This window comes from Tursiops truncatus, chromosome 1 (genome assembly GCF_011762595.2).
Source record: "Tursiops truncatus isolate mTurTru1 chromosome 1, mTurTru1.mat.Y, whole genome shotgun sequence".
Taxonomy (NCBI): Eukaryota; Metazoa; Chordata; class Mammalia; order Artiodactyla; family Delphinidae; genus Tursiops; species Tursiops truncatus.
Window position 1 is genome coordinate 137927465 of NC_047034.1, and position 21038 is coordinate 137948502.

Genomic DNA, 21038 nt, shown 5'->3' on the forward strand with positions numbered 1-21038 from the left:
TTAACATTTCATATTTGCCTTAAAATAATCGTTCTTGTGAAAACATTTGTTGGGTTCAAAAGGAGAAAATATCTAGCAAATATTTTAAAAATAAAATATGTCCTTATTTCTTGCAGACATTTAAAAATACATACAATATTCTAAAACAGAAAATTACCTAGATATTTTTGGCTAACTCAAGCTTATGAAATTGACATCTTACAATTACTGCCAGATTTGTCATTTGCTTTTGAATGATTGTCTCAGAAAGTTAAGGTATAAATTTTAACACCCATATTTGAGAGCACCCAGAGAAACAGAATGACCCAACAGTGGGTCTAGCTTGTCATTGGCTACCTAGATTGCATTATTAGAGCCAAAGGGTTATATAAATTATCTCCGGTATAATTTTAGGACTTCTGATTAACTGGAAATTCCTCTGATAGGTTTTCTTTTGCTTGACATAAAAAATGTAGAAAACCTAACACTCCCAGAGCACTTATTTTTACTATTACCTGCAAGGTTAATGTCCTTGCATTTCGATCTTTAACTTATGTTTGCCCACTAGGAAGATTCAAAGTGGATATTACAAATACCCATTCCTTTGGAGAAACCTTCCATCTTCACTAAATTGTCCATTAAACATGGGGAGTATGTGCATGTGGCTGTTGACATTCAGGAGGGGTTAGGATAGCAGAGGGTTCCCATTCTCCTTGTGTGATGCTTGTGATCTGAGGCTGGTGAGGCTGTTTCCCAAAGGGCAGCTTAGGAAGAAAGCATCTTTAAACAAAAATACCACATTAAAAATCTAAGCCATAAAACTAATAGGTTCATAGAAGCAGATTTTTTTGAATAGAAAAGGATCTTGAATTACATCTAGATTAAAACCTTGGGGAAACTGCAGCAATGAGCTTTAAAATTTTTTTTTAAATCATTACTAAATAAGCAGTTGTTTACTGGGCAATTGTTTTGTGCCAGAGCTTGTACTAAAGCACCTTAAGCTTGTGTTATCTTACTTACAAACAATCCTCTGGTAAAGGTAATTATTGTCCCCATTTACCGTATGAGAAACCTGAGGCAAAAAAGGAAAATTACATATCTGAGATCTTTCAGCTAGTCGGTAGTAAAACTAGAATGTGAGCTAGATTCGTCGTCTCATACCACAGTATGATTAGTTATGTGAAATAATTCTCTACTATACCAGAATATTTAGTTGAGCTTTCCTTTAGGTGGGTATTGCAGTGTCATAAAAGGGGCATGGGTATTAGAGTGAGGCACATCTGGACTTGAATTCTAACTATGTGACCTCAGATGGGAGGTCACTTAACCTCTCAGGTCTCAGTCTTTACCTGTAGAGTAAAATACCTGTGCTGTGCATAGTGAGATTAAGAGAGAATGCATGTTAAGTACCTCACCTTATGCCTAGTACTTTGTAGATAGGTGCTCAGTAAATAGGAGTTAGAATCATTATCTGGCAACTCATCCAGCATTTATAATAAATGGGCTGTTTTGTAAGACTTTAGTTTATATACTTTTTCTAGAACATATCAGCATAACACATAATGTTACCTGCTCTTACCTAAGTCTGGGAACCTGAGACCTTCACATTTGCTGGTTTCATAAAAAGAAGAATACACCAGCTCTCTTAAAAACAGAAAGATTTTTCATGCTAAGTAAATGGAACTTGGAAAATTTGATTATTTTATTTGTGAAACATCAGCCTCCTTACACTACTGGGGGTAAAAAGAACAGTAGCATTTAAAGAGATTCTGACTCAAATTGTCTGATTGTTTTACTTAGTATAAAGGAGTAATTTCAACCGGAAATGTTGGGATGATTAATTGTGCTTATCTTTTTCCAAGGTTCTAAGCTCCAAACTCATGCCAACAGCTGATGATGACATGGCAAGAAACTGTGCAAAATCCTTTTGTGAGAACTTCCTCAAAGCAGGAGGTTTGAGGTTAGAGTTTCGATATTATGTTATATGAATTGCAGAAAATGAATCTAGTTATTTTAGTTAATTTCTCCTGCCAAGCCTTGCTTATTCTTACAAGGCATTAGGTGAAGCATTATGACAGTTATAATAAGGAGTGTTGTTTTAGTCTTTGGAATATTTTAACTCATTTTATGACTTTTGATTATTTGGAAAACTGACAGAAGCATGTCTCTTTCCTCTCTGGTAGTGAGGGAAATTCTCGAGTAGAGGAGAGAAGGCTTACTGTTTCTGTTCATTCCCACATCAGTTGAGATAAGGTGAATCTGATTGTCGGTAATCTATGTTGTGCAAGGCATTAGTGATGGGGGTGCACAGATATTATCCCTGCCCTTGAGAGCCTCATGGTTTAATAAAGAATAACAAACAGTTATTATAAGTATCAAAACAGAGGCTTATAAAAAGTGCTTTGTGGGGTGGGGAAGAAAGCAGTGGTTAAACGGTTAGATGTGCTTAGGATCATAAGAGTAGGAAATGCTTCCCAGAAAGTGACATTTGAGCTAGGAATTGAGCGATGAGTCGCCATTCCCTAGGTTAATAAGGGGAAAAGGGCACTCTAAGCCAGAGGTGGGGTGGGGATGAGTGAAAGCATCATGGACTGTCTTGGGAAGTACAGTTGCCTAGTGAGGCTAGAGCAAAGGATAAAGGAGAGAAATATGTAAAGAGGGGTCACATTGAGGAATTTCAGCTTTATCTTGAAGACCATGGAAAAACAGGAGGTTTCTAACCCAGGAGTTACCTAGAACAGTTACTCTGGCTACAGTGGAGAAGATGGATAGAAGTGGGAGGGAGAGGCTGCAGGCAGGGAGAACTATAGAACTATGACTGTTCCAGAGGAGAGGAGACCGTTTCTAAATATGGGACAGTGTGGTAGAAGGAATAAGGTGAAATAGGCAAGTCTTTATGACTAGATATAGGGTAGGAACATTTATAAAATGGCCTGTGATTTCTAGCTTGGAAGAGTGAGTGAATGGTGACTCTTTAACCCATATGGGAAATAAATATGGAACCAGATGGAGGAAAGTGAGAAAGTCAAGAATTTGATTGCACACGAGGTCCCTGTGAGTCATGTGAAGAGGATGGTTTGGACATGATGCTCTCGAGAGAAGTGGAGAATGGCACTAGAGGTTCAGGGAGACATCAGTGTGTAAGTAAAGCCTCAGGGCATAAGCAGCTGGCCAAGTGTTGCGTGGCAAGTGTAAGGATGGGAAGCAGAATCAGTAAGTAGAAACCTCTGCTTTATGTTGAGTGAGAAAACGGAGGTGACAGGAGTTTGAAGGTTAGAATAACTGAGGGGAAAGTTTGCTCTTCTGTTTTGATTTTAATTTGTAGAAGACTTGATTCTCATTGTAGGCTGACTAAAAGGGGCCGATGAAAAAGAAAAGAATAAAGATAAAAGAAAGGGGGATGATCAACTGATGGGGCTAAGTTCCACTGCAGTTGGAAGGAGATTTGCTCCAGAAAGAAGTAGGCATGCCATTTCCCCTGGGGGAGGAAGGAGTGAAGACCCACTTGACGTTTGAACAGAGGGTAATTGAAGGAATTCCTGTCTGGAGGCCTTCAGGGGAAGAGAAGTTGGGTGAGACCTTGAGGAGATAAAGGGGGTGGGAAACAGAGAAGTGGAACTGTAAGGTTTAAACTCATTTCAGATCACTCAGCCAGTTACAGAGCTGTGCTAATTAAGGCATTTTACTTCTGGCTTATTTTTGAATGTCAGTTAATGTACGTGTCTGCATTGTTCTAAGCACTGGGAACAGAGCAGTGAGTAGATGAAACAAAAATCCATGTCCTCATGAAGCTTACAGTCTGGAACAGAAGACAGACAATAAACGAAGAAGTAAAAGTGTATGTCAGGTGGTGATAAGAGCTGTAGAGAAAAATAAGACAAGGAAGAGTGGATGGAGAGGGTTTGATATCCAGTGGGGTGATCTGGGAAAGCTTCACTGATGGGGTGACATTTTACAAAGACCTGAAGGACGGGAGGGAGCAAGACCTGGAGATAGGGGAGAAAGCTGTCCGGAGGAGCATCTAGTGCGAGCCCCTGTGTGGGCGAACCTGGTGCCTGCGAGGCCGGCAGGGGTCTAGTGTGGTTGGGACCAAGTGAGGGGGCAGGGTAGGAAGCATGAGGTCACAGAGATACCAGAGGTCCGGTTATGCAGGATCTTACAAGCTACTATGAAGGAAATAGGAAGCCATGGGAGGATTTTGTGCAGAGCAGTTCCATGGTGACCTCCATTTTTAAAGGATCACTCTGGTTGATCTTTTGAGAATAGATTTTGGTGGTGAAACATCAAGAGTAGAATCAGGAAGAACAGTTGGGAAGCTTTTGCAGCAATATAGGTGGTAGTGGATATGAAAAACAAGCTTTGTGGAATACACCAATTCTGGACATACTTTTGAATTGACAGTTCTACTAGTACCAAGATAGCAGTTGATCGGTGCACTCGAAACCAGTTAGTGAGAAGGAGAACCACCCAAACACTCTGTGTTGGTTATCTTTTTGGCTAAGGAAGGAGTCTAATTCTAAATGGACCAGGAGGTTTATATGTACTATAGGAAATAATTGTAATAGGAATATGTGTGATCCATTTATAGGTAAAGATCTTGTAGAAATTTTAAGTAACTGATAACGTTTATAAACAATCAAATTACTTACAGAAGATTTCCTATAAAAGAAGTAGAAGTCTTTAATATCTGCCTTTTTTTTTTTCTTTTCTTTGAAGTTTGGTTGTAAATGTCATGCAGAGGGATTCCATCCCATCAGAAGTAGACTATGAAACAAGGCAGGGAGTTTATTCCATCTGCCTACAACTTGCAAGGTATGTAAATATGTTGTGTTAGTCTCAGAAGGCAATTCTTGACTTTTTCTTCCAAATCCCATCCTTTAAAATAGTATGAAATGACCTTGACTAAGCCTAGCTTTTTGTTTCCTTTTAAGATTTTTACTTGTGGGACAAACATTGCCGACATTATTAGAGGAAGACCTCACCAAAGACGGCATAGAAGCACTTACTTCTCGCCCGTTCCGAAATGTCAGCCGGCAGACAAGCAGGCAGATGTCCTTGTGTGGTACCCCAGAAAAGTCATCCTACCGACAGCTGTCAGTGTCTGACAGGTCTTCCATTAGGGTTGAGGAAATCATCCCTGCTGCTCGAGTTGCAATACAAGTAAGTGATTTGTGTATTCAAGAAATATTAAGTACCTCCTGTTTAGAAGGCGCTGGTGGTGGTATGCAGATATAAAAATTACTGACATGAATATTGCCTTCAAGAAGCTCATGGTGAGTAAGAAAGAGATCACTAGTGCAGAAATAACTGTAATTCAGGTAGAAGATATGAGATGTTATAAGAGAACTACAAAGGCAAAGCATTCTACAGGCCTTGAGAGGAGGTGGAATAAATTATCTTCATGTGTGGCTATCACGGATGATTTTATGTAGGAGGTGGCATTTGAGCTAGGCCTTCAAGAATAGTAGGGGTTCGATATACAGAGATTAGCTTGGAGAGGGGATAGTTGTTCAAGCAAAAGGGAGGGCGTGAGCAGTTAGAGAGAAAGCCAGAGCCTGTGTGGGTGGTCACACAGTGGTTCACATAGGCCAAAACGCAGAATGTGGAAGAGGGGAAACTACGAAAACAAAATTGGTGATGGGTAATTTGAAGCCAGAACATGGAGAGTAGAGTCTCTGTATTACAAGTAGCAGAGGGGTAGTGAAAGTCTTTGAACAGTATGGAAGCATGGAAAAGACTATCTTGTGGATGATCTTAGAAGGAAACGAGTCTCAAAACTGAGACGGGGGGAGGTTATTGAAGTCAGTGGGATGTGTTCAAGTACTACCTTTTCTCACAACACTCTTCACTTCCTTAGACAATGGAAGTCAGTGATTTCACGTCTACTGTGGCTTGTTTCATGAGATTGTCATGGGCTGCAGCTGCAGGACGGCTTGACCTTGTTGGGAGTAGCCAGCCAATTAAAGAAAGTAATTCTCTGTTTCCTGCTGGAATTCGAAACAGGCTCAGCAGTTCAGGTACTGATTAAAAAGGATAAAGTAATCAGAATATTGGGCAGGAAGTAGCTGTAAGAATCATCTTTGTATAGGTTGTTCAGAGTCACAGAAAGGAGAAAGCCTTTTCTCTTTGTTTTGGTTTTTGGTTTTTTTTGCGGCACGCAGGCCTCTCACTGCTGTGGCCTCTCCCGCCGCGGAGCACAGGCTCTGGACGCGCAGGCCCAGCGGCCACGGCTCACGGGCCCAGCTGCTCCGCGGCACGTGGGATCTTCCCGGACCGGGGCACGAACCCGTGTCCCCTGCATCGGCAGGTGGACTCCCAACCACTGCGCCACCAGGGAAGCCCTTCCCTTGTTCTTGAGCGTAAGCTAAAACTAAATGTTTCTGAACATCAAGCTGAACACTCTAGATTTGTGCACACTCAAATGTGCATGTATGCCTAGGCATCCTTCATTTATGTATGTCATACTAAGAGAAAAAAAGGTTATAAATACAGAATACAGAGAAACCAAGCAGTTTTAGCTTGCTGAGTGTAAAAGTGTAGGGAGGCCAATAATTGTGGCTGTAATAAAAATTCATCTCGAATTTTTACCTGGAAAAATCATTTTCTTGGTTTGGCCTGTTATTTTCTGTTAGGCCTTTATAAATAGCTTTATTTCTCAGCTTCATTTGGTTTCCCTGCTCAATCTATGTGTGTGGATATATAAACGGTATGATATACACACAGTAAAGGGCAGAAATGCCAAATATGTAGGATTTTTAGGGTTTTTACATATGTGTAACCCATCTAAATCAAGATAAGGAACATTTCTAATATCCCAGGACTCCCACATGCCTCCAAAATTGCAATGTTCTTACTTCTGTCACCTGAAACTAGTTTTGCCTCATAAACATATTTTTTAATGGTTCCAAATGTGTTTTAAGTACAAAGCAATGAGGTTCAAATCAAGTGACTAAGTCTCTCTTGTTTCTTAGCCTAAAGTGTCTTCTTGAACTCTTTACTTTCACTTGAGGATTATGGGACTCATTAAAGGATATTATAATCTCAAGGGTCCTGTGGGATCCACAGTAACCTTCTGCTTGCCTGTTTCCAGGAAGCAATTGCAGCTCTGGAAGTGAAGGGGACCCGGTAGCCCTGCACGCAGGCATCTGTGTGCGACAACAGTCCGTGTCCACCAAAGACTCACTGATTGCTGGAGAGGCTTTGTCTCTTCTTGTTACTTGCTTGCAGCTTCGGAGCCAACAACTGGGTATGCAGGAGGCTTACTCTTTTTAGTAAAAGGCCAGGTTTCTGTTAGGAATTATTTCTATCCCTTCATAGATAAGGTCATGTTAATAGAAATGGCAAAGGGGAAAGTTGGCATGTGGAATAGGTAAGAATAGTGCTAGAGTACTTAAATTCTGAACAAGTATTTATTGAGCACCTTCTATATACAGGGTTCCACAGTAGATGTTACAGGGCAGTATGTCTGCTCTCCAGGAGCTTACCTTCTAGTGGAGGAATTAAAACAACCCAAAGTTGTATGTCATAAACTATAGAAGTAGAATTATGTATCAATTCCTAAACTGATAATGACTCCAGTATCAAAAATCATGAAACTTAAGATTTGCCCTTTTGTCTTTATTGTTGGTTTTGGCAAACTAGGGCTGTTGCTAATCATACTTTTAACATTAGACACCACAGGGCTCAGTCCCTCGTCTCTGTCTGCACTCATTCTCGCCACATAATCACATCCACGTTCACAGCCTTAAATTCCCTCTATGTGCTGATAACACTTAAATTTGACTCTACGGCCTGGACCGCTCCCCTGACTTCTCCACTTAGATATCAGATAGACTTCCCAAACTAAACATGTCCAGAACTGAACTACTGGTCTGGCCCATACCGCCCAAGAGATTTCCCATCTGAATTGATAGCAGTTTTATTCTTGGAGACATCCTTGATTCCTTTTTTTCACACCCTTCTAATCTGTCAGCACATCCTTCTTCAAATTCTATCTAGATTCCACCCCTTAGACCACCTTCACTGTTAGCACCCTCTGACCTGTCATCATCTCTTACTTGGATTATAGCAGTAGTGCCCTGACTAATCTCCCTGCTTCTACCCTTGCAGTTTATTCTCCACACAGTAACCAGAATGGACCTTCTAAACTGTAAGTCAGATTGTATCACTCCTCTGTTTAAAACCTTGCAGTGGCCTCTCGGTTCACACTGAGTGAAAGCCAGGTCTTTCCTAAGGCCTGACAGCATCCACCCCCGTGACACCTGTATGCCTTCACCTTCTCCCGCTCTCCCCTCACGCACCGTGCTTCAGCCACCCTGGCTTCCTGGCTGTTCCCTGACACTCAGGCACATTCCTGCCTCGGGGCCCTTGCACTGCCTGTTCCTAACTCCTGGTATGTTCTTCCTCTGCCTTTTTTAAAGAAATCGCAACCCTTCTCTCACCCACCATCACCTAAACTCTTTATTATTTTTCTATATCTCTTGTCACTTTATAGCATACAATATAATTTCTCTGCTTACTGTGTTTATTGTCATTATCCCCTCCCCAACTAGATGGTAAGCTCCGTTAAGAACAGAGACTTCTGTTCATTTTGTTCCCTACTGAATCCTTAGCACCCAAACACTGTGTGATGTGTAGTAGGCCCTCAATAAATACTTATTCAGGGATGAGGTCTTAACAACTCCACTTTAAAACATTATACCAACACATCAGAGCCCTATTCTTCACTATTACTACTGATTCAGACTGCCTGTTCATAGAATTGGTGATCATTATGTATTTAGTATAACATCCAAACTCATCATATAAGATGTCAAGATAAACATATAGAAAAAGTTAGATGTTTATGGGACAGTTCAGTAATATCAGAAATGATTTACTTTGAGCAGAAATGCTTTTAAAGGCTTATATATGAAAGTAATTCATTATGAAATGCTTTTGAGCATATACCATACTTTTAGTTCGATTTTCCTGCAATTGTTTAATTATAGAGATATTTTCAAATCAAGATGAAAAAATTATAACTTCAAGCTTTTTTATCATTTGTAAGTTTATTGTGGGGTACATTTTATAGTTCACAAGTATTGACAGTTTTATCAAGGCAAGACATTTATTCTGTAACTGGTGTGCACACGGCATCATGAAAAATGTCCGGGTGTGAAGATGACCAAGACACAGTCCTGCTTTTGAGCACCTTGGGCTCTCGTGGGATAGACTCAGAGACGTGGGTGCAGCTGTGGAGGCACTGAATTTGATTCTGTGTGGAAGAAGAGATGATTTCTAAGATAGTTAAGCTTAAGAAATTATTCAAAATTTTCGAAATTTTGAAAATGCATTTCCTAACTTATTTTCCTCCCCTGCTCCCATTATCTTTATTCTTATTATTAGCATCTTTCTATAACTTGCCCTGTGTTGCTGATTTTATCATTGATATTCTACTTGGATCACCAAGTGCTGAGGTAAGGATTTTTCACTTTATAAAAAGCCCCTTCGGTCCTATTCTGCGTGGGCTCTCTGGATACCTGTGACATGGTGGGGAGTGTAGAAGGGATGGTGTTTAGTCCTCTCGGGGAATCAGACAAAGAGGCCGCAGAGCCCTCTGAAAGCAAAGTGACCATTTGTACTGTTGCCCTCCTTTCTGTTTCATATTTCACTGAAAGTCAAGAGACTAGTGCTATGATTAACTTGTGTTTGTTTATAAAAAAAATCTTACAGCCAGTGTTCAGTATCCATAGCTGGCCAAGGCAGCTAGCATTAAGCATCAACAAGTTGGTCAAAATCAAGAAAGACCCAACCTCAAGCCATGAACTTTCATTAGATTTTATAATCCTCATTTTTGTAAATGACCTTGAAAGTTCACTTTGAGGCACTTGCAGAAGAGTTTTTTCCTTATTTTCATTTACATTAAATTATAAACCTATTGATGAGAGTACAGTACTAGAATAATTTGGGAAATTAGTTCCCAGACTACACTTGTTTTAAATTAGCCCTAGTTTATTCAATGTAAACTTTACCATTAAAGATTGAAATACTCAAACCCTTACAGCATCCTTCACAGGTGGACTTTGGAAGAAAATAACTTTTTAAGCAGTCTGTAAGTGTTGGTTGATGTACTTCCTTTGCCACTAAAAATGTAATTTCAGATTCGCCGTGTTGCCTGTGATCAACTGTATACTCTTAGTCAGACAGATACTTCGGCCCATCCAGATGTGCAAAAGCCAAATCAGTTTCTCCTAGGTGTGATTCTCACTGCTCAGCTGCCTCTCTGGTCCCCAACTAGTATTATGCGAGGAGTCAATCAGAGGTACGTAAAGATGAAAAAGTTCACGTCATACAGAAAGAGAATAATGATTTGTGTACTGCTCCCCCAGAGTCCACAGTGCATGATTGAGATGAAGGACTTTCTCCTTTCCTCTTCCAACATTTGTACCCTGAAAGAGGGCATTTCAGGTTTTCTCCCCATTCAGGACAGAAGAGTTAGAGGAAACATTACCAGGCTTTCTTCCTCTCAAGCACCCCAACTCCCACATCCACTCCTCTTGGTCCCCCTACCCCAGAGAGAAAGAGGACTCACTTGGTGGTTGAGAAGCTGCATGATTCAAGCCAGATCACTGTGTAAAGGTCGCACTGCCCATGTCCACTTGTACCTCACTTTCTTAGCTCAGCCTGCTTCACAACTCCATGTCTAGAGGTACTAGGGTATCCTTCTAGCTTGCTTTCTTGGTTTTATACATGCCTGGGCATGGAAGAAGGCTTGAGGTCCAGGCTCAGAGAATGACTCGAGTAAATCCATTCTGCCTGCCCCATCTTGTCTCCTTAGGCAAGCCTGCATGCAGGGGTGGCCCAGTGTAGGCCCAGGCTGGGAGATCAGAGATCCCACACTGACCTCAAGTTTAAGCCAGTTTCTCTAATTCAGCTTTACCAGCGAGCCCTTGCTCTGGGGCTGAGAAGGTGCCACAGAGATTTGTGAAATCAATATGTATATGCTTTACAAATTAGAGCCCTTAGAGGGAAGAAACGTTAGAGCTACTCTAAACCCCTAACATATAAGCACCCAAACTTGGCTTTTTTTTTTTTTTTAGTGTGGTAACATATACATAACAGAATGTTTAACATTTTTACCATTTTTAAGTGTACAACTCAGTGGCATTAAGTGTATTTACAATTTTGTGCAACCGTCTCCATCATCCATCTCCAACACTTTTTTAGCATCCTAAACTGAAACTATGTACCCAGTAAGAAGTCATTAGATAAAAGACTGATAAAGGTAACGCCATAAAAATTAAAATGCCGTAGAGTCAAAAGTCAGTTAAACTGAACAAATAGATGTATAACGTATATGACAGATAGAAGGCCAATTTTGCTAATATATGTGAAGAGCTGTTATAAACCACAAAAGACCAATAGCCAAATAGAAAAATGGACAAAGGAAATGAAGAGAGATAGTTCAAAGACAATCATGGAGATGATTTTTTTTTTTTTCAGATTTGCTAGATTTTTTTTTTTTACTGTGGCAAAATATGCATAACATAAAATTTAGCGTTTTAACCATTTTGGGGTATAACTTAGTGACATTAAGTACATACACATTATTGTGCAATCATCACCACTGTCCATTTCCAGAACTTTTTTGTCATCCCAAACTGAAACTCTGTTCCCATTAAACAGTAACTCCCCATTCATTTCCCTCCTCCCTCAAGGCACTGGCAACCACCATTCTACGTTGTCTTTATGAATTTGACTATTCTAGGTACCTCGTAAAAGTGGAATCATACAATATTTGTCCTTTGTGTCTAGCTTATTTCACGTAGCATAATATTTTCAGGGTTCATCCATGTTACAACATGGGTCAGGGTTTCATTTCTATTTAGACTGAATGTATGTATATATCATGCTTTGTTCATCCATTCACCCATAGATGGACATTTGGTTTCCACCTTTTAGCTAGTATGAATAATGCCACTGTGAACATGAGTATACAAATATCAATTTGAGTCCTGCTTTCAGTTTCTTGGGGTATGTGCCCAGAAGTAGCAATGCTGGGTCATATGGCAATTGTATGCTTGACTTTTCTGAGGAACCACCATACTGTTTCCACAGTGGCTGCACCATTTTACATTCCCACCAGCAATGTGTAAGGGTTCCATATTCTCCACATCCTTGCCAACACTTGTTTTCTGTTCGCTTTTGTGACTAACTATCCTGATGGGTGTGATGTGCATCTCAGGGTTTTGATTTGCATTTCCCTAATGATTAGTGATTTTGAGTATGTCATTGTGCTTATTTGGCCATTTGTATATCTTCTTTGGAGAAATGTCTATTCAAGTCTCTTCATTTTTTTTAAAAATTTATTTTTATTTTATTTATTTTTTGGCTGCATTGGGTCTTAGTTGCAGCATGCGGGATCTTTCGTTGTGGTGCGCAGGCTTCTCTCTAGTTGTGGCATGCGGGTTTTCTCTTTCTAGTTGTGGCACGCAGGCTCCAGAGCGCGTGGGCTCTGTAGTTCATGGCACGTGGGCTTAGTTGCCCTGTGGCATGTGGGATCTTAGTTCCCTGACCAGGGATCAAACCCGCATCCCCTGCATTGGAAGACGGATTCTTTACCACTGGACCACCAGGGAAGTCCCCCATTTCCTCATTTTTAAGTTAGGTTGTCTGTTTTTTGTTGTTCTTTATATATTTTGGATATTAATCCCTTATCATATACATGATTTGCAAACATTTTCTCCCATTCTGTGGGATTTCTTTCACTCCCTTGATAGTGTCCTGTGATGTGCAGAAAGTGTTTAATTTTAATGAAGTCCAGTTTCTCTGTTTTATCTTGTTGCCTGGGCTTTTGGTGTCATATCCAAGAAATCACTGACAGATCCAATGTCAGGAAGTTTCTCCCCTGGTTTTTTTCAGGGTTTTATTGGTTTAGCTGTGAGATTTAGGTTTTTGGTCCACTTTGAGTTGTTTTGTGTATGATGTGAAGTAAGGGTCCAACTTTATTCTTTTCCATGTGGATATACAGTTATCTCAGCACCATTTTTTTGAAGACTGTCCTTTCCCCACTGAATGGTTTTGACATTTCTGTTGAAAATCATTTGAAAAAAAAATATATATATATATTATATATTTACACACATACATAGATGCATGCCCACATGTTTATTTCTGAGCTCTTTATTCCTATTCCTTGATCTATATGTCTGGCTTTATGCCAGTACCTCCCTGTTTTGATTGCTGTAGCATTGTAGTAAGCTTGAGGTCAGGAAGTGTGAGTCCTCCAATTTTGTTCTTCTCTCTCAGAATTGTTTTGGCTCTTTGGGGGTCCCCTTGAGATTCCATATGAATTTCAGGATGGGTTTTTCTGTTTCTGTGAAAGACATCATTGATATTTTAATGGAGATTGCATTGAATCTGTAGATCATTTTGGATATTGGCATCTTAACAAGATTCAGTCTTCTGATCCACAAGCATAAGATATCTTTAGATTTATTTAAGTCTTCTTTCATTTCTTTCAGCATTATTTGTAGTTTTCACTGTACAAGTCTTTTGCTCCCTTGGTTTAGTTGATTCCTAAGTATTTTATTCTTTTTGTTGCTATTATAAGTGGAATTGTTGTCTTTCTTTTTTCATATTCTTTGTTCATTGTTAGTATATAGAAATGAAACTGATTTTTATGTACAGATTTTTTATCTTTGTAACTTTGCTGAATTCATTTATTGTAACAGTTTTTTTTGTGAACTCTTTAGGGTTTTCCATATATAAAATCATGTCATCTGCAAACAGATCATTTTATTTCTGTCTTTCCAATTTAGATGTCTTTTATTTCTTATTCTTGCCTAATTGCTCTGCTTAGAACTTTTAATACTATGTTAAATAGAAGTAGTGAAAGTAGGCATCCTTGTTCCTGATTGTGGGGGAAAGCTTCCAGTCTTTCACCATTGAGCATGATAGTATCTGTGGGGCTTTCATATATGGCCTTTATTGGATTGAGGTAGTTTTCTTACTCTCCTGGTTTGTTTAGTGTTTTATCATGAAAGGGCATTAAATTTTGTCAATTTTTTTTACCTATGTCAGTTGAGGTGATCATGGGTATTTCTCCTTCATTCTGTTAATGTAGTATATTCATTGATTGATTTTCGTATTTTGAATCATCCTTGCATTCCAGGTATCAGTCTCACTTGTTCATGGTGTTAAATCCTTTAAATGTACTGTTGAATTAGGTTTGCTGGAAGTGTATGTACCCTCCTCTTCAGTTTTTTGGAAAGAGTTTGAGAAGGGTTGGTATTGATTCTTCTTTAACTGTTGGGTAATACTCACCAGTGAAGCCATCTGGTCCAGGGCTTTTCTTTGTTGGGAGGTTTTTGATTGATTCAATCTTCTTGCTAGTGATAGCAAGCAATCACTATTTCTGCCTGATTTAGTCTTCCAAAGTGTTATGTTTCTAGGAATTTGTCCATTTCGTCTGGGATATCCAATTTGTTTGGTGTACACTTGCTCGTATACTATCTTATAAATTGGTAGTAGTGTCCTCACTCATTTCTGATTTTATTAATTTGAGTCTTCTCTCTTTTTTTGAGTCATTTTGTTAATCTTTTTGAAGAACCAGCTTTTGCTTTTGTAGATTTTGTGTATCGTTTTCCTGTTCTCTATTTATCTTCACTCTAATTCTTAATATTTTCTTCCTTCTACTAGCTTTAGATTTGATTTGTTCTTCTTTTCCTAGTTCCTTAAGGTGTAAAATTAGGTTGTTGATTTGAGATCATTCTTCCTTTTTAATGTAAGCACATACAGGAATAAACTTCCCTAGTAGCACTGTTTTCAAAAGCTACATCCCATAACTTTTGGTATGTTGTGTTTTCATTTTTATTTGTCACAAGATCTTCTCTAATTTTCCTTGTGATTTCTTCTCCAATCTGTCCCTGACTTTTTTTTTAAATACCTGTATTTTCTAATTGTAAGTTATATAATCTTCAGAATTTTTTTGAACTGAGTTATATTATCAGTTTGCAAGTCTTCATTTCAGGATTAAATGTTTGTTTCAACCTTGATTATGTTCTCACACACTGTCATATATGGAGGTTCCTGGCCCACATGTCTAAGTCTCAACTTAAATATTATTTTGAAGCATCTAGCCTATTTTAATGTTATAAATTTATAAATAACAAAGAAGTTAAGATTTTTGTTTCTGAGATGAGATCATTGTGAGTGATTTATAAAACTTAAAAATTTAACTAAAACTTACAATTAGTTTAACTAAAACTTGCAAACCTGCAGCTGACCATTAAGATTTAACCTAAATTACATAGACATTAGCTGTGTATTTCTGGTCATGAAAAGTAAGTCTTTAGTGATGTAAAGCCAGAATTTCAGGGAATGATTTTTCCCTGATAAAGGCATGTGGATTAAAAGTTATAGAAACTTCTTTTTTTGCCCTTGTACATTTTTTACTTTAGTATTCCAATTTTTCCTAGCTAAAGTTTCCTAAAATCAGATAATCCTTTTATTAACTAGTTAGATCAGTGATTCTTTAGTTTAAATGTGTAAGCCATTTTTTAAGTAGTAAGCTGTTGTGCTTCTACTTGTTGTAAGAGTCAGATTATTTAACATAACTAACCATTAACAGTTTGATTTGTTATTAAGTTCCTCTAAACTTTGGGAAAGAAGCAGAAAGCATTAAATGAATTTTTTAACATACACTCTCAGAGAAGCTCTTGAATGTAAAGCATTTAATTTTACACAATATTGGGTCTTTTAATTATGTGTTTTTATAATTTGAAAATTGCATTTCACAACTTTTTAATGCCCAAGTTTGGTACCTATTTTCCCATAATAATAGTAGTGATGATAATTGCAGTTATCACAGGCTGATTATGTGCCACACAGTATGCTAAATTCTTTGCATACATTTATCATTTAATCCTCACAATGGCCAAATGAGTTTGGCAGTTTTATCATCCCCACTTCTTTAATAATCGTAGTTCTTGGTTCATTATGTAGTCTCATCATTAGTGCATTCTTGAGCCCTTTATGTTTGTGTATATGTGCGCATTTATTTCTAATGCTCTAGTAAGCATTTTAGAAATCAGAAAACTGAGACAACTGAAATAAATTGTGCCTCGACACCCAGCTGTAAGTAGTGGAGCCAGGATTAAAAGTAAGGTCCTCCTGACTTTAAAACCTGTGCTCTTCACTTCTGTAATTGCAGAAAAAGCTTCATTGATCATCCTAGATAAAAGAATTTACCTTTTTCTTATTTTATCCACTTTATTTTGCTTCTTAGCACTTATCACCAATTGACATATGTATGTATTTTTCATCTGTTGTCTGTCTCCTTTGTTCACTGTTCCCCTAAAACAGTTCCAAGCATATAGTAGGTGCTTAGTGTGTATCAGTTGATATTTGAACAAATTAATCAATGCATTATGTATGCAGTCAGTGTGTACATCATTACATAATGTGATAGATTTAGTAAGTTTTCTCTCTTTACACTATTATTCCTATACTATATCTGTATAAGTAAAATCACTAGTGTGTGTCTTGCTAAAATACTGAAGTTGAATTGATGTAGTTATTTTATGCTTAGGAAAATTCTCTTATTCAGTTGTTTTATGAACTTATTCTTACAAGGAAAATATTTTTTTATTCTCAAATCAGCCTTTTTTTAATAACTGAAATCTGTTTTTTAGACTGTTATCCCAGTGCATGGAGTATTTTGATCTGAGGTGCCAATTATTAGATGATCTGACAAGTAAGTAGATGTCTAACTTTGATTTATGTTGGGGGAGGGGTTGGGAAGGACTAGAAAAGAAAGACAGACATTTCTAAATCTGACTTAATGTATCTCAGATATAAATAACATTAAAATTATTGTTTGAAGTTGAATTTTATTTTCTTGGAAATAGCATGTAAACCCATGTACCAGTTATCTCTTCTGCTATTATATACCCAACCATTAATGTGTTAGAAGATTTGTTGATTTTAAAAATTGTCAAAGGCTCATATTTTAATTACACTGATACAGAACTATTAAGAAGAGTCTTTCCGTTATAGTCAATTCTGACAGTTTTGAAGGTTTGAAGGAAAGAGGGAATCTGCTGAGATATGTTGATAGTAATAGAAGTGAGTGATAGAAGTCAGGTAATTGTTTAGTGTTAGGTGTTTGCAATATCATTGTTACAAACTCTTTTTGTTAGAGTGTTTAGATTTTAATCATCTGTACTTACTCTTATATAATGCAAAGGTTTGTTGGAGTCCTCTATGCAAATTTCAGTTGTTCCAGTCAAGAGTTCGTTAGTTTATTCCTTGTTCTTTACACAAAGTTTATAGGAAAGATTTGCTTCTGCCTATAGGAAATAAATAAAATGAAAGTCGGGATCAACAAAAATGTTAATTGGAAAAGAATGTCAAGACCAGGAGGTAAAAAAAAAAAAATACCTTGTGTATGTGCAGGCTGAAAAGCCCCACACAGTCAGAATGAGGTTTTGAGGAGGACCAAGGTAAAAAGGAAACCTCATTTGTTTGTTTGTTCTCAGTACCCTAGAGGAAGAAACAGAATGGCTTCTCAAAAGAAACAGATCTTTTCCCCAGCACTCAAACCTAAAAGAAACTTCACACAAAGGTCTTCATGTAATGGACACATAAAGACAGAGTGACTAAGAAGCCTCAGCAGCATCTCTAAGGCAGATGCCTTCCTGGGTTTCATAAGTGTCTCTCAAAAGCTGAGGACGTGGTGCTCTGAGCAGGGCAGTGAAATTGGTTTTGTTGGAGCCTGAGATGATATAGTCTATGTGTCTTGATTCAGGGATAAGACCTGTACTATCTAGAGAAGTGGATGGACTACATGTCCGTCTAACAGCCTAGCCTAGTACTGCATTTTTCAACTAGGCTTTCAGTGTTACGTTGGGCAGCAGCCAGCGAAGGTTTGTTCTCTGGCTTGGACTTCGAGAGGGTATTCTGCTTTGCTGCTTGAGAACTGGACTCATGAGTTGTATGAGACACATACATCCTCAGAATGCATGAACAAGTTATTAGTGTCGGCCTTTGCTGTGCCAGTGAGCCATAAGTAAGGGATCCAAGATCCCTTAATGGGATGTTGAGGGCAGGGAGGGAATATGTCTTGAAACAAGCAATTTTTGGAGCATTTTCTATATGCCAGTGCCTATACTAGACACTGTATACACAGCACGCTGCAGCGTAGGTGTTAGCCCCATTTCATAAATGAGGAAACGAGGATGCACAGTGTCGCCTGCAGTATCCCTTTCCACCTCACTCTGTGGGGCCTTGCCTGCCTGTGCCTGCAGTGCAGTGGGAAGAGAGCATGATTACTCCTGCTCTCCTCCCTAAGCCCCGCTTCCAACATGGAATCTTGTTTTCAATCCTTGTTTGGAGGGGAATGTGGAATACATAATACAAAAGAGTGGTTCTCTGGAGGTTGGCCCATCATCTGGAAACATGGATTCTGCTGCTGCGCTGCGGACCCCTCTCTCCCTCACAGGGCTCCCCCCTCCCTTGGCATAGGTAACACGGTGGGAGTGATGGCTCTCCTCTCACCCCTCGACACCTTCCTTCTCTAGAAGGGTTTCTTCCCTGGGACATCTGCTAACACCACCAAACAGGAGCTTCTTCGGAACAAGGAGTGTCCCTTTCATCTTGTACCCCCAGCGTCAGCACCGTGACCTGCACAGAGGAGGCACTCAGTACCGTGTGATTTGTGACGGAGGGAGGGAGGGAGGGAAGGAACGGACATGTTGAGCCTTCATAGTCCTGTGGGCAGCTGCTGTTCATTAATGACAGTTTTTTTAAATTTGTGAAGTAGAAGATTGAGACTTGTCTCTGCTTACTTTAATTCAGGATTTTGACTCCATGAAAAGAAATCCTTCTTTCTTCAGGATGAGAGGTCGTTTTGTTTTGTTTTTCCATCTTAGCTTCAGAAATGGAGCAGTTAAGAATCAGCCCAGCTACCATGCTCGAAGATGAGATTACTTGGCTGGATAACTTTGAACCTAATCGCACAGCTGAATGTGAGACCAGTGAAGCAGATAACATCTTATTGGCAGGACACTTACGGCTCATCAAGACCCTTCTTTCACTCTGTGGGGCAGAAAAGGAAATGCTTGGTAATTATTACTTCATCTTGTCATGTGATAGAGTACCTCATTTCTCAGTTATTGCCATAGTGTTGTGTGAAATTGGGAAAATAAGATAGGTGCTAAATGTTCCATAGAAAATTGACCCTCAGACAGTAGGGTGTTGTCTGGAATTTTAGTGGCTAACAAATTTAAGGTGTATTTTATCTGTGTCATTAAACCATACAGAGAATTTTATAGCGTTCAAAATAGTTGGCTCACATAACTTAGCAACAAATAAAAATTATAAATCGAAGTAGGTTTTTGTCTTCTCTTTTTCCTGTTACATACTTTATAAGATACAGCCCGTTGTATGTCTTACCTCTTTTAAGGATAATTCTTGTCTGGAGAGGCAGCCCCCACCCACCACCCCTGGATGGTGGGATACACATATAATTTGTAAAACCATATTTGGTATTATAAATTATATTCAGAAGACAAATCAAAATGTTAATTATCACTTTTATCACACAAACTGAGTTCTATAAAAATCTTGGCTATTGGGGATACATAGAAAAGAGTGATTCTAAACCAGGGTGAGATGGGCACATCATTTTTTTTTTTTTTTTTTTTTTTGTGGTACATGGGCCTCTCACTGTTGTGGCCTCTCCCGTTGCGGAGCACAGGCTCCGGACGCACAGGCCCAGCGGCCATGGCTCACGGGCCCAGCCGCTTCGCGGCATGTGGGATCTTCCCGGACCGGGGCACGAACCCACGTCCCCTGCATCGGCAGGCGGACTCTCAACCACTGCGCCAACTGGGAAGCCCAGGCACATCATTTTTACCTAAAGATATTTAAAGTTTTAAAAACTTTTATTTGGATTCCCCTATGCCCAAAGTAAATTATTCACTCAAACCGTCTGCCTTGTGATGTTCTTGGCATTTGTGTTTCTAAAGTGAAAGCTTAACTCCTTTCACTCTATTTTAAGCTCATAAAGGAAGATTCCTTCGCTTGTCTATGCATCCTGTCCCGACTCTCCCACCCATCCCCACTCCTCTGCCCCACAGATCTTTGCCATGTATTATAAGAGCTCAAAAAATGAGCATCAAGTTAAATTGAATGCCTTGCCTTTGGGTGGCCTCAGGTGCCTTTGCTGCTCTGATATGAAAGTGCAAGACAAGATCTTTGAATTAAAATATGTGTTCATCCTCAACATGAATATTATGCTCTATTCCAGGTTCATCACTCATTAAACCATTATTAGATGACTTCCTTTTCCGAGCTTCTAGAATTATTTTAAATAGTCATTCTCCAGCTGGCAGTGCCGCCATCAGTCAACAGGACTTTCATCCAAAGTATGGAAAATGCACGTTGTGTTCAGTTTTGGTAAAAATTCTAATTCGAAACTTTAGTCCAAAAAAGATTTTCTTAACTTGGAGTTTGTCTTCCATCGTGTGAGTGTGTGTAGCTTGTAAGACATTATCCACTGTATAAAGAAATGCATGTAAGGGGGCTTAGGATAAAGCCTGCCTGGCACATAGCGATTGCCGAGCTGGTACTATTACTATCATCAAGATGGAAGAATAAGTAATAATGTGGTTAACTTGGTCAGTAACACATTCCAGGAGAAACGGAGGTTGTAAGAATTGCTTCCGAAGTAAAGATAAACAGGCTCTGAGTCTTGAGGGTTTCTTTCTGCTAGGAGAAAAGCATAGGTGCTTTAGTGCATGAACCTTGTGATTTGCTGAGCATTGACTGTGTCCTTATCATTAAAACTGCTAGTGATTTATTACGGTGGTAATTTTAGAGTCAAATTTTATATTAGTTTTTATGGGTAGAAAGTTGAAAGATCTTCTGTAATGTTGACCCTTCGTGGGTGATGTTTGTACTCTTGGAAATAGGAAGAGGCAGCTACAAGCTGCCATCTTATTTACTCTGAACCTAACGTAACCTCATTCTTTTCTCACGAAAACCAGAGTTAATTGAGTAATCCTGAAGGAACT

At 39.0% G+C, this 21038-nt stretch overlaps 1 protein-coding gene across 9 annotated transcripts in view; it reads left to right on the top strand.

Annotated features, from left to right (window-relative positions):
• The window catches only part of USP24 (ubiquitin specific peptidase 24), a 149966-nt gene that overhangs the window by 86604 nt on the left and 42324 nt on the right, over positions 1 to 21038 (top strand). For 8 of the 9 annotated variants that reach the window (XR_012324657.1, XM_073789303.1, XM_073789304.1 and 5 more), the window contains 10 exons: positions 1842 to 1939; positions 4696 to 4791; positions 4911 to 5139; positions 5837 to 5996; positions 7070 to 7225; positions 9367 to 9437; positions 10122 to 10282; positions 16656 to 16717; positions 18894 to 19085; positions 20273 to 20390. Coding sequence is in view for 8 of the 9 variants with exons in the window: in XM_073789303.1 (XP_073645404.1) it covers positions 1842 to 1939; positions 4696 to 4791; positions 4911 to 5139; positions 5837 to 5996; positions 7070 to 7225; positions 9367 to 9437; positions 10122 to 10282; positions 16656 to 16717; positions 18894 to 19085; positions 20273 to 20390 (1343 nt within the window). In the remaining variant the exon portion in view is untranslated. The remainder of the gene's footprint in view (positions 1 to 1841; positions 1940 to 4695; positions 4792 to 4910; positions 5140 to 5836; positions 5997 to 7069; positions 7226 to 9366; positions 9438 to 10121; positions 10283 to 16655; positions 16718 to 18893; positions 19086 to 20272; positions 20391 to 21038) is intronic. The other variant, XM_073789308.1, reaches the window with a different exon arrangement.